At 39.5% G+C, this 14,585-nt stretch overlaps 1 protein-coding gene across 1 annotated transcript in view; it reads right to left on the bottom strand.

Moving 5' to 3' along the window:
* LOC146382309 (neural-cadherin-like) overlaps positions 1–14,585 on the bottom strand; it is a 104,698-nt gene that overhangs the window by 53,079 nt on the left and 37,034 nt on the right. Inside the window, exons 2-5 of the mRNA XM_084932869.1 lie at positions 7,874–8,071; positions 3,782–4,007; positions 2,676–2,880; positions 1,422–1,533 (exon numbers count right to left, since the gene is read on the bottom strand). Of these exons, the coding sequence (XP_084788995.1) occupies positions 1,422–1,533; positions 2,676–2,880; positions 3,782–4,007; positions 7,874–8,071 (741 nt within the window). The remainder of the gene's footprint in view (positions 1–1,421; positions 1,534–2,675; positions 2,881–3,781; positions 4,008–7,873; positions 8,072–14,585) is intronic.

A 14,585-nucleotide genomic window follows, 5' to 3' on the forward strand; every position in this document is an offset into this window, starting at 1 on the left:
TACAAGATCGTCATGGTTTCTAAAGTTTTTTTCCCCCAGACTGTGCTACCTTAGATGTGTCCTGACAAAGTCTAATCTGGTGTAACCACTGGTTCCCACCATGTTGTAAACCCTCTGTATTTCCATTCATGAATTATTTATTCCCTGATTGTGGACTTTTGTGTTCTTGACTTGTTTGTATATTGTGAAGAAGACACACTGTAATAGACATTTCATTCCATCACTTTGACATTTTAGTTACCTGTGCAGTTCACCAGTTTAAGTTACCTTGTTAATCTAAATTAGGGTGGTTTTACAGAATGATACAGTCCTATAACTGCACTGAATATCAGCTATAGTCCTGTTGCAGCATAAAGGTCTCCCTTTTATACTTCTGCTTTTCAACCCTTTAAGATGACACTTTGTCTCCATTTTCTTTTCATCTTTGATTCCTCTGCTGCCACCACACTGGTTATGTTATTTTTTTCTCGGTGCATCAGTTTGTATTGGTTGCCATTGTCTCCTGCCACTGGCTTTGCAGTGCCAACAGTCTTTACCGCTCCAGGCTGTTTATTCGAATGTTTTGAGATTAAATTTGTTCCATTTTTCTCAGTCAGAATGCACCAGAAACAATTGCCCAGCTTGAGATTGCCACTGTAGCCAGTGGGGTAAAGAAGTCCCAGAGGCACAACAACATTTGACAATAACTAAAGAGAGAGCAATGTGAAAGGCCAAACAAATAGCCCCGAATAATGTTTTGTTTTGGGGTTTGTTTTTGCATATTATGTGGCGTGTTTAACATTTCAAGGGTTAACTTTGTGAGTTAAATATCACGCATGGTGAAAGAATCCCTTTCAGATAGTTCTGTATCTGTGCCTGTGGCTAAATACTGAATCTCATACATACAGAATCCCAAAACACTCAGATCTCATGAGTGCAGTTAAAAGTGTAATTTTAATCACCAGTGACAGTGGCAAAAGTGTGTGAGAGATACAGGGTCACGAATTATTAGGCAAACAACTGTATCTGATTAAAAACACACCACACTCTGTTTCTACACCTCCCTCAATAGGTTTCTTAATTAGTGTGTATTTTTACAAGTTAAGCAGTGATGACAGCAAAACATATTCTTTCAACCTCATAATTAAAAATTATAAGCTAGACCCATGCAGTAATAGATAAACTGCCATTATTCATACAAAACGTAATAAATCAAAATGTATGGTGGGGTTTTTTTTAGCAGCTACACTGGTTCAGTATGTAACAGATTATGATGTAAATACGAAACACTGTCACTGGGAAACTCAAGGTCAGACGAGAAACTCTTCTGTTAAAATTCAGTTGCTGTTTTCCCCTGGGAAAAAGTTACTTTTTATAAAGTTTCTTTCTTTAATTCAAAAAGAACCAGATGGATGTGACATATGGGGTCAGAGGATTCTCACCCTGCAGCAGGGATGTTGCCGTGGTTACAGTCTCGGGGACTCCATCCACACTATAGATGGACTGAAGAAACTCTGGGACACAATCATTCTCATCCGTTATCAACACCTGAACCTGATTAGTGCCGGCGTGATGGGATAAGAGAGGAGAGGAGAGGAGAGGAGAGGAGAGGAGAGAAGAGAGGAGAGGAGAGGAGAGGAGAGGAGTCATACAATCAGTATATACGAAGACAAAATTAAGCTTTTGTTATCAACTCTCAATTCTAGAAAACAACCGTATGAAGGTTTCTGTACAGGAAGCTGACCCGAAAACTTAATCTAAATTGCATTTTATAGCTCCCCAAGTTGCCAGTTCAACACATTCTTTATCTTCCACTCCATGATTTTCTTGAGTCAAAAATAGAAATGTTCTTAGCATGTGTGTGCCTCACTGTGCGCATATGCGACAAAGGCCCTTAGTCGTCCCTCCACCCTACAAGCTCCCTGTCACCACTGTGTGTAAAGTGTGAAGTGACAGCTGAGTAATAGTCCTGAAATAGCTGGGATAGGTTTTCCCAGTTTCCATCTCTTATTCCACAACATGCAGCTGAGCAGAAGGAGGTTGTGCCCGCTAAATCTGCGGTACAGAGTAAGAGGCCGACATGATAATTGGGCAACAAAATCTTTTCAATTAATAATTGAAATCACACTGCAGTTGTAAATAATTTATCTAGAAATATTCATTTATGAAGGATATTTTCAGATTTTGATTTCTTGTGCCTAAGAGGGTGCTATATTTTGTAGCGTTCATCTCTAGATAACAATTGACAAAAAGCACTTAGTGAGACACGAAGGCGAAGAGTGAAACCGCAGAACAAAACTTCACTTGGGTCACCAGTCTACTTGTTAACATTTAAAAACCATTCAGGCGTGCCACTGCTGTAGACAGTTGCAAACTATGCTGCTCCTCTTTTGTGGTTATTGCTAAGCAGTGTGATGTCAACAGGTCACTGTCGTTAACCGTTATGAGCTATTTAGATGAAAACCTGCCTGCCTCGGAGCGTTGTGGCAGTCCAGTGGGAGAGCGCGACAGACAAAATCATCCAAACAGCAGAACATATTTTGTTATTTCATTTAATTCTCCAAAGTAATAGTAAATGCCTGTGTCACAGTCACAAACATCACAGTGGACCTCAGCTTTGGCCTCAGATTACAACAGAGCTTGAACTCTTACATGACTCCTATTTGGTGCCCGTATCTCTGTCTAATTAAACTAACCTCCGTTGCAGTGCTGAGGCTGCCTGGCTCTTCACTGGCTCGCACCATCAGAAGGTAGCGTCGCTGGTCATTCTCATAATCCAGTGTCCTGGTCAGGCTGATCTCCCCCGTCTCCTGTTGAATGCTAAAAAGGCTACTGGGATTGATCAGCAGGCTATAGCTGATTTGCTGCTTCTGGAAGGAAATAGCAAACACCACCAGGAAGCTGTAGAACAAAGAGAAAGCGATTAAAAGAAATGGAAAAAAAGAGTCTTTATTGTTTGATTTTAGCTGCAGCCTTGTTGAATTAGAATCGAAATCCTCTTCTCCTACATCAGCACTGTGCTGTAATGAAATCAATTATTGTATGGCCCATTGGCTATGTGCTATAAACACAGTCAATCAGTGATCGTCAGTTCTGTGTAATAATATGATAGTATTATGTAGATATCAGTGTTTGTTTTGACAGTGAAGAGAGTTTGCATTCCCTAATAGTGTGTGATGATAATAAGTCAGTTCATGCTTGAGTGCACTGCTGTGAACAAATGAATATTTATTAACAAATTCTTAACAAGTTATGCTTGAGGTCTGACACCTTTTGTGTGTTTTTATGCATGTCTGCATTCATTATTGTAGGACTTGTGTTTGCAGAGCAGAGCTATACATACTGAAATTTCAGTGATTTACATTATTATGCTAAAGTCTGCATGTGTAACTGTCCTCGTGTGAGTCACTCCGTGAGACAGCACATCGTCTCATGCCTGCATTCATCTTAGTCTTTGTTAATTTACAGAAATTAAGTGTATTAAAAATATGTCTACTATATTGTTGCATTTTTAATGTTGTGCTTGCAGTATCGGGCAATTAAACATACCAAGGCAGCAATGAAGAATCTGACACAAAGTGTTTGCTGATAACCAGATGGGAACAGATGAAGATCTAAAAAGGCCTGGCATATGTGTTTAACAATAAATGATTTGTAAAGATATAATAATTTCAGCTTTACGGAATGAATATAACACACTGGAAGAAGAAAAGCATTTTTCATGATATTTTGCTCCTAATACGCAGCTGGAACGTATCCCTGAGTATGTTTATAAGTGGATGCAAACACAGGCAGTACTCACGGCTGTCCCTCAGGTGTGTTTTCTGGTATTGAGATGGCATAGCTTGTATTGGTGAATTGCGGCGCTCTAGCTCCCGCCACCACAGAGAGCATGGCAGGGGCACTGCGGCTCCCCATGGCGTCAAGGGCCACCACGCTTAACAAGTACTCTCTCTCCCTCTGAAGTACCAGCCCTGTGGTCACCACCTGGCCTGTCTTCTTGTCAACAGCAAAGCAGCCATCACCGCCTACAGGGAAATACAATGACATTATTTTCCACAACTGGATCCAAACCAATGCACGGGTGATCGCCTGAATGCAAACACAGAAATGTTTCCCGAATAGCCTTTTGAAATAGGGACTTCTGTCTTACTGTGTTTGTGGAATTAAGATTTATACAATCTGTTCAGCTCTAATAGAATTAATAAATATGATTTATGTATAAACACATTTAGTTTTATTCATTCTGTGCAATTCCTTAATCATAATAGTCAACAACTGTTGTCACGTTTAATCATTTTTGGACTTTTTACTTATATTAAAATAATTTGATAGTTTATTCACTGTCAACAAGAACTTCAATTATTTTTAACTCTTATTTGTTTTTAGGCAGTCTGATAAATATTTAACAGCAACTGCATTTTTCATTTCACAGACACTTTGGAGTAATGAACTAATGACAGGAAATTGAAGGTAGTGTAAAAGAATTCAGATCATAAACAGTTTAAACTCTTAAAAATTACATCTTAGTTACTATAAAGCATGTTAGTATATACCTTAATGTATATTTGCTCTTCACATTTAGATGTCAGAATCACAGCATACTGAGAAGAGAAGGGAGCCAAGCACAGATCCTTTAGGGACCCCAGATGCCATGAAGTAATGATTGCATTCCCTCACTTATTATTTTGAAAGAACACCGTGTGAAACTAAAGAGCAGCTCTGTGCTCAAAATGACGATAAGCTTGAATAGAGGGGCCAGGAATATTTGGTGGCTCATCAAAAACCTCATATATATATATATATATATATATATATATATATATATATAAAGTCAAAGTACCGGTTCTGCTCGGTGAGAATTGATGACTGGTTATCAGGTCTCACTGATATGACTTCCATTACTGACGGCAGTGCAGTGTCAGTTGAAATTTCAGCCTTGGTCCTCAGTAGTTTTCTTGTTCTCAAGGCTTATACTGACAAAGAAGCCTTTCCAAGCGCTACATTTTAAATTGTAAAGAGCGATTTTTCATATTCAAAAATATTCATATTAAAAAATAGCCAGAAAATCTTTTCTGTGGAATTTAGAAACTAAATTACAGCTGACTTTTTATTTATTGACCTTACACCTTACCTTACAGTTTTAAATTATTTAAATATGTTTTATTTTATTCTGGTATAAATTAGTCATTAATAATATAAATGGGGGTTAGGAATAATTGATGTTTTATTGTTGTTTGCAACAAACAAGTGTCAGAAATGGAACTGAGGATCAGTTTAGGAATGTGAAGATACATGCACATCTTGCACTTTGTGTTTTGTGTTGTACTATCTAAATAAATTATGATTAAATTCTTGTATAAAAAGAAAATCTTAGAGCAGTAGAGGTTCACTAATCTGCAAAACACTGCATCTACAAGTTATGGAACAACTTCAGAATAATGTTTGTCAGCACAATCTCGTGAAGGCTTTGAATATCTCATCATCTAGCTCGTCTACAGTAAATAATATCATCACAAAATTCCAAAACTCTGGATGAACCCATGTGTGCAAGCTGAAAATCAGTCCTCAGGATCTTCAAGCTCGCAGCCAGCACTGCATGTGCTCGAGGAAGATTTCAGAAATCACTATTTGTGGACACAGTGTGCCATTCCAAACTGTGTCCACAAATACAGGATAAAGCTCTATCATACAGTCTTCTTCAGTTCAGAACGGAAGAATCCTCTTGGATGATATACGAAACATCTTCACAAATCAAAAGAAGTTCAGCCGCCTTCCTTTCAACCACTTGAGATGATACCCAGTGGTAAACATGGCTCTGTTCCAACGTAACTGAGACATGCGGCTGCCATCAAAGCCAAAATGGCATTATTTTTTTATTAAAACGGTACATTATCTACATTTAAACATTTTAATTTATCCTGTTTAATACTGTAAATAAACTAAGGGGTTATGAAATGTTTAAATGATTGCATTCTGTTTAAATTTACATTTTATGTAGTGTCCCCACTTTATGCCTTGGGGATTGCAGTAATTAATAAGTTTTATAATATTCAGGCTGTTGACAAATCTTATAAAATGCCAAATCCAACACCGTGTTCTTAATTCTCTCAATAATGTGACTTAATAATATGAACCAAGCCAACTCGTAAATATTGGAGACAAAGATTTTTAAAATCACACAGAAAAAAAGCTATAAAATAGGCAATAAAAATGTATTAATACACAATGAAGTAACAGAACAATGCATATGGGAATGACTCAAAATGAACCACAGTGCTAATGTTTATTGTAACAAAGGAAATGTCTCCCTTTCAGCAGTATGCCTTAATGACTTATTGATGGGTTGTTGTTTTTTTAATTATTTTGGAAATATATGGAGGTCTTGGGATCAGAGGAATAAATCAGGCAGTGGTTACACAGGTTTGATAAGATTTGTAAGGATTGTGAGAAATATAGCGTATGACCAAACTCCTTTTTATATACTCTTTAGACATTCTTAGTTATGACTTTCACCTTCTAAACATTAGTAATTATACTGACGAGTGACTACTTTTACTTTCCAATTTAAGTTTTCATCGAGCTACTCAATTTCTATTTTCCTTAAGTTATAAAACATTTTTGTTTGTAGAAATTTTAATTAGCAGCTATGGAGAAATGTTTTAATTACTGAGTCCCATTGTTGTTATGATCATCCTGCCATTGGTTTCCCACTCTTCCACAGACTGACAGCCGGTAGGAGCAATGCATCAACAAAGGTATCAATGTGCCAAAGGCAGTGAAGGAAGAATGCTAGCAAGTAAACATGGAAGTAATCAATGTAAGACTCTAAATATTTTAAAAATATTTATGGGTGAAAAAATCCGTCCAACACTATTGTTAAACCACAAGGATGCACACCATGGATTAGGATGAGGAAGGCTGCATGTAAACATAACCACGTGTTTCTATACAAAAAAACAAACAAAAGCAAAAAACTCTGGAGGGCACTTTTTTACTTTTTCTGCTGCCGGTGAATACTAAAAAAAATTGGGTCAATCAGGGTGACACTGATCAACTGAAGGCTGGCTACTGTCATCTCATCTCATCTTCAGGTTTTTAAAATTAAGCAGAGGATAAGAGGGTAGTTTTTTAATGTTTTTTTATCTAGTTCTTTTAGTTTATGTTAGCTGCTTTGACAAATGTCGCTGCTTATATGAGTTCTCAGCATAGACAAGGGGCGAGACAAAGACAAGGGCCGCTTTGTAGTATTTGTGGTTTAAAGTCAAAACGTGAAGCTGTGCGATGTACTAATGCGAGTCAGAGGGAAGTCAGTAGTGTTTTGTAAAGCCCCATTGGCAAGATTAGCACATCCCCCAATCTCTGACATGTGAACAAACCTCTATCCCCTCAACCACCAGGGGGTCTACTATGGCAGACTTCCAACAGCCAAATGCGTGTATGTGTATTTTAGCGTGTGTGTCTGCAGAATTTACTCTGCGTATGCAACATGGAGAATTAGAGAGATAGATAGAGTGCATGATAAGTGCATAAACAAATGTGCGAAGGCCTCTGGCTGTGTGTGTGTGTGTGTGTCTGACTGCTGCGATTGTGTATGTGTGTGTAGAAAAAGAAAGAGGGACAGAGATACAGAAGAAAAGAGAAATAGGGTGACAGAGAGATAGAGAATCTAACGGACACCTAAAGAACCTATAAATGCATGAATGAATGTGTGAATGCCTCTGGCTGTCATGTCTGAGAACTGGTGTCTGACTACTTGTATTTATTTTCAAGTCTCTATAGCTTGTCAACTTATTTTTACAACAACACAATCTATTTTAATACAACTTCCCTTCTATATGCGTGTGTGTGTGTGTGTGTGTGTGTGTGTGTGTGTGAACAGCAGAAAGCTTACCATCTGACAAAAAGTATTCCACCTCTCCACTTTTACCCTCATCCCCATCATGAGCCTGGAGCTGGTAGACAAACGTTCCCGCAGAGGCCTCAGGGGATACGACAGCCAGGTAAGGGTACGGCTTCATATTCCACTCAGGGACGTTGTCATTGACATCAGTGATCTTCAACTTCACCTTGTTCAGGTACCAGTCTGGGCCTGGGGGATAGTGCAGAGATAGTGATGGAGCTCTGGTTACAAAAAGTGACAGCTGTCATGTAACTGAGTGTGCAGCAGGGAGACATGTTGCCAGGGGAATGTGAAGCGCCAACAAGCATAGAGTCAACTAAGGGTACAGATATGTGAGATATACATCCTCTCCAGTAGATAGCAAAAACCAGGACTGCATGATTAAACTAAATGTTAATGGGGGTTTTTTCTGTGCCTGTACTGTGAAACTGATACCGCTACAGTCTCAATTCAGCTCAGAGGTCTGGTCAAAGTCAATTACCACACTATCTTTAACTTAGTAATTTAACGGCTATCTTTCCACTTTCTTTTGCTACACCATAGCTGCCAGAAGCTCAGGAAATTGTTGTAAGTGGATGTCAGGAGGTATGTTTGGACCCAGGGTTGAGGACGGTGGATATGACATCATCCATTCATTCTCCATCAGGGTTTCCATCCAGGCATCCAGACACCTTGGTTCCCATGGGAGAGAGCCTCAGCCACAGTCTCATCTACCATGTCTGGGGTAAAGCTACCTTGATCTTCCCACAGGGGCGTGGGGATGATGCCTCACGACTGCAGGCACTTTGTCGCCTGCACAGTGCCTCACTGAAGTGAATAAGAAGATTCCAGGAATCCAATTACCAACTCGCTCAACCTAAGCCGGGGCAGACAGCAAGAGAGCACAACAGCACCCAAGGAGAGGCGGTGTAAAACTGTGTCTCTATGACAGAAGCATAGCGTGACTTTTCCTGGAACTGATAGTAAGGGATCGTTATCCACATTAAACACAATGACACAATCTGGAAACAATGTTCACAAGAAAAACTCGCGACACTGTCACAGGCCCCAATCTAGGATACATTTTATGCAGAATCTATTCCTGCGATGTGGAGCAAGTCACAGAATTGTAGGCTAAGACACTATTTTCGCAAATATTGGCTGTGATCTTGTGTCAACGTGGCATGAAGGAATATGTCAGAAGAGGTGCCAAACAGTTCAGTAGACTGCAATACACAGAGGCCATCTGCCTCACCCCAGAAAAGAAAACCCCCTGCCAGGACAAACACATTGACACACACAAATGCATGCACATACAGATCTGAACACAACCCCACACACGCGCAAGCAATCCCGTCTCAAACACACACTTGCATGTCTCTTTCTATCTTCCTGTCTTTCTCTCACAAACACACACCATGGACACTTAGGCACAGAGGTGAGTTACCTAAAGGCTAAAAGTAACTATGGATTTCAAATCCCATTATGTAAAAGGTTTCATGTTTCTATCCACGGGCTATGTATGTACTTTTTAATCCAAGACAAAAGCAGCAGGAGTGTGCGATGCATCCTTTCACTACCTGAGGGCTGCCTCAACAGATGTGCTGTCTGTATAAAGCAGTTCTACCTAGCTGGTTTCCATAATGTTCTGCAACACAATGTCTTTCCAAAGTCTATTATAGCTGATAATGTAAAACTATATACCTCTAATGAGTACATGCACACAGCAAATGGTATGAAGTCTTCAAACTGCATGAAAATATTTGACAGCACCTTGTGTTGGCTCAAATGAGTTGGAAAAGAGAAGGTGGATGCGGAGATCACAATTCCTATTTCTTTTGGAACTCTTTTACATTTAAGATGCGTTTTGATGAAAAATGCAACGTTACACTCCATACTAGCTCGTGAGTGTTCACAACTGAAACACAATAGCTATAAAGTGTGTGACAGCTCCTAAAAGGATTGTTAGAGGGATAATAACAGAGAGAGGAAGAAGCTAGAGGAGAGAATTAATCTCGCTTTCTGCTCAGGCTTTAAAGTTGCTCTGTGGAGAGGAAAGTTCTGACTGGGATCTGACGATAGTTCGTTTTGGATAAATAGCCACTGTATCGTGGGGGCAGAGAAACTAATCAATGTTCAGATGCTATCTCCTAAAATGTTGACAGCGGCAATTTATGCGCTTTAAGCCAGAACATCCTGCTCTGTAAGATGGAACAATCCTTTCGTGATGAATAATGAGAAAGGATAAAGATTCTATTGCAAAGTAGACGGGTTTAAAAGGCACTTAATCAAAGAAATCAGAGCTCCAGCACTTAACATTTAGTTGACTATCAAATCTTTGCGGGGAGTGGTGCAAGACACATTCCTCGCCTCCTGCTTGTTGGTGTCTTTCCCAGGCATGTCTCTGTGGTAATGGTGGTGATGATTTTACAAGGCTCCATCTAATTAGCTTGTTACAGAGAGACTAATCAGAGCCAAGGCAGATAATTAGAGCCTATCAGCTCTGGAATGATAATGAAGAATGTAGTAGTAAGTGCGTATGAGTGTGTTTGTGTTGTATGTGTGTACGCGTTTGCGTGTGCAAGGTGAGAGTCCATACATGTGTACGGGCAAAGGAGAGTGCACGCCGCATGCTCCGAGGCTGCAAATGCATGCGACTCCTCTCTGATCTAAATAGGGAGATGCTGTGAATGATGCCCTGTGAGCACCAAACTGACACGAGCTGCCTTACCTGACCAAGACAAAAGATGTGATCAAATAATGGGCAGGGGCTCACAGGCTCCACTGGATCTTTTAACGTCAAATATGCTTTCTGTGCCCAGCATGATGAAAGGCTGGTCTATATTTTACAATAGAATCCCATATGGATAAGAGCATATGCTGGATGACTAACATAATAATGTATCATAAAAAGTTGGATGGCAGAGGTGCAATGTGTGGTTGGCAAAGGCTCAGTAAGTACAATGGTGTAGCTCCAAGTGAATGCGCACGCGTCTGTGCAGTATTATGCATGTGTGTTCTATCACTGCAAGCCATTCTGTTGATGTTTCCTGCTGTTAATCCTCTCCTTGGGTACTTGCTATATAAAGCTGCTAAGTGGCTTGCCTGTATGAAAAAAAAGTTGTCTCAAGTGCTTCTGTGCACATATACACTGCCCACAGTACAAGGACAGTGAGGGTGTGTGGGAAGGGGATGAGAGGAAACAGAGTAAAGGAGAGAGGCACAGCTACAGAAACACAAATATCTACAGAGAGAAAGAAAGAGACATAGAGAGGGAAGAAGGAGGCAGCGTGGTAGAAGGAGCATTGTGTGATGGTTAGCACAGAACGCCAAATAACATTGCAGAGACAAGAGCACAGGGGAAGCACAACAAACAGCGTAGCACAACAAAAGATGGTGGGAGAATCTATGTTTGGAAAGCAAACATACAGTAGCGGACCGTGAGAGGAGACAATTAAGACAGAACACACAGTATAATTAACAACTGGTTTTTTCTAATGCATCCCCTGTTCCTTGTACTCTCATCGAGGGGAGAAATTAAGATACAAATATTTCTGTGTGGAATTAAGCAAATTGCGTCTGCAAGCATAAATATCAATGGCCCGTGTGAGACGTGGAATTTCAGGGGTGCTTTTTTAGCAGCAAGTGAATGGAAAATGAAAATCAGCTCAAAGGGGAAGTAATGAGGTACATTAGCCAAATGTTTGCAGTGTTAAGGAGGCTCTATTCAAAGCCGCCCACCACACCCCCCCATCTCTGTGCTTAAATCAGAGTGTGAAGCCATCAGCAGGAGATCAACACGCTAAAAGCACTGGGGACAAAAATCTATTAACTCAGGGATTCCGGTGCCGCACACCACGGACTCTGCTCGGCTCAGAATGGCTGACACGCTAAGCATGTAAATACACATGCAGGCACTTTCATCCCAGAACAATTAGAAATGGTAGACGACCTCAAGTTCTGCTCATTTCTTCCAGTCCGAAATCCGCATCACTGCAGAAATTGCCAAAAACTGTGTTCAATGAAGCGGTAGGTACGTTTTTTGCAGACTTTGCAGCAATATCATCATTTATCTGTAGGTACTATACACCCAAACTATACTCAAAAATTTAAAAAGCAGTATTAAAATGAAAAAAGTTTTGATATAGGGTTTTGTATTTTTATTTTTTCAATGGCTATTAGGCTTTAAATGAGAGCAGGCCATTTGAGAACACGTGTAGAATTTTGTTTGCAGCTGGCTTCCTGACATAAGCAAGACCTTCCCTAAAAAGACCTCATCTGGATAACAGAACATCTTTTGTTCTGTCAGCAGTAATGATGCCTTGATGGATTCCGTGTGCATAATGCACCCTATCCTATCAGAGATTCTACCTTCTGCTAAAGCCAGATTCTGTGCTGGTCCCAGTTGATGTCTCTCTTTTTCTGTTTGATTTTTTTGTTGTCTACAGTCCAAAATCAGACACATAATAACATTCCTCCACTGCCTTTGAAATGAGGTGTGGGTCAAATCCAGTCCTCTTATGCTTGTGGGGGGGCTCAGCTTTAACGCAGCAGGAGAGCTGCTAGGGCTTGCCATCAGTTTCATATGTCTGGGGTCGGCATCTGTCCATCTTTGGTTTTAGATGGACTAAGCTGTTGGAAAGCTTTTATTGCACTCGCAGAAGGTTAACAAGACACTGTAAATTCAAGTTGCACCACCTTCTCTTTACCCTGTGTCCTCTGCTATGCTTCTGAAAATATTTCCAGCAGAGCTCTTTTTTTATGCCCAATCATACTGCTGACCTGTTGCCAATTAGCATTAATAATGGAATGCGCTACCAGGTTTTATTATGTAATTGTCCAACTTTTCCAGCCTTTATTACCTCAGCTGGGCAATATAAGGTTTGATTTGCATCCCAACTGTTTTGGAAATTGAGTTTTACATTTATGGAAAATCTTACATTAAGTATAAAAAACACAGTAAATCACACTATTGTGCTGATAATTAAGTTAGTAGTACTTACATACATCACACTCCTAAATTGTTTATGAATGCTCAATTTCTTAAAAGCTCTATAAAATCTAAAGAAAATTCAGTGATTCTCAAATTATATATAGTTATTTATTTATTTGCTACACATAATACAAGTCATGAGAAAACATCTATTGTTTGATTTTTTCAGGATATTTGGTGTTTAAATGTTTGTATGCTGGGATTAACACCACTGTGGAGGACCCATCCAGCTTTACTAGTGACTCACAGTACTTAAGTCAATAATAAGAGTATTAATGCTTTTTGGAAATACAAAAATTAGGTATTAATAATTTTTCAGTCTGTCTCTCAAATTTCTGGTGTCAGACCCATAACCTTGTTAGAGCCTGATTGATATACTGGCAGGGTCAATATTAGGTATTTGCCAAGATATCGGTACCAGCATTTGTAACAGAAATAGAAAAGTCCATAGAGATTGGAGAAACACCCTTCAAATATCTTATAAGTGTGGACATTACATAGTTTACCCGCCAGAGTGGTTGCCCCATGATCGGAAGGTTGGGGGTTCAACTCCACTGAATGGCTACCCTGTGGTACCCCTGAGCAAGGTACCGTCCCTACACACTGCTCCCCGGGCGCTGCATTGGTGGCTGCCCACTGCTTCACTGGATGAATGGGTTAAATGCAGAGGAGTAATTTCCCTACGGGGATTAACACATACACACATTATTAGAGTGCACTCTGCAACTTCCCTGTTGGTAACACAACAAAATACAACCAGCTGAGGTAAGCATCACTAGCCAAAGTGTAAATGAGTAACTGTACGTAACTGCCATATTACCTTAGTAACCTTAGTAAAGACATTGTAACTACAGGTAACAAATGTCAGGGAAATCTGTCTATGTTTTGTGTGTCTGAAAGAAAGGGAATATATCAGCTGCTACATCAGATTTTCAATTCACCAATTACCAGTATCATTGTTAAAATTCCTATACCTGTTGGTCTCTGAAACCCTGTATAGGTATCCAATAATACCTAAATACAGTATTACAGACTCACAGACTCAAGAACAATTTCTTCCCAAAGGCCATAACCACCCTTAACTCATACACACACCAATAACACAGCCCCCCCCCCTTTTTCCATTTCCCTCTATAAACCACGACTGTGCAATACCAAATTATATGTGCAATAACCCGAATTGTATATACATAACACTATTTATTTAAATATTTACTTTTTTACACTGGATTGTATATTTGTACATTTTATATATTTTTTTCTGTTAATACTGTTCATCTGTATATATGTGCCCCCCCCCCCAATTTATTAGCACTGAGTTGGAGATGCTCTGTATCTCACTGTACAACTGTATAGTGACAATAAAGGCATTCTATTCTATTCTATTCTATTAACATGGTTAACTGTTACTTTTACTTTGAACTCAAATATTGAATAGCTTAAGTATTAGACATCTTTGCTATCAAAGTCACTTACCAAATTAAACATGATGGGCTGAACACACGTTTAATAGGCTGATGTGTCTGAGGACTTGGACCTCCACCCGCCATGTTCTGTTACATGATTGTGTTAAATATGCTGGAACAAAGTGGCTGTGTTTCTTTTTGGCATGGTAACTTTATTCTTGCATTATTTGCATAGCGCTTTATTCCCTTCTGAATTGTTTTTACTGAAGCCATAGGGTACCCATGATTGCAACAGCTTCTCTTTTTCTTTCTTTCTTTTTTTGTC

Source organism: Perissodus microlepis, chromosome 7 (assembly GCF_051167445.1).
Source record: "Perissodus microlepis isolate ML-2025 ecotype Zambia chromosome 7, ASM5116744v1, whole genome shotgun sequence".
NCBI classification, from domain to species: Eukaryota; Metazoa; Chordata; class Actinopteri; order Cichliformes; family Cichlidae; genus Perissodus; species Perissodus microlepis.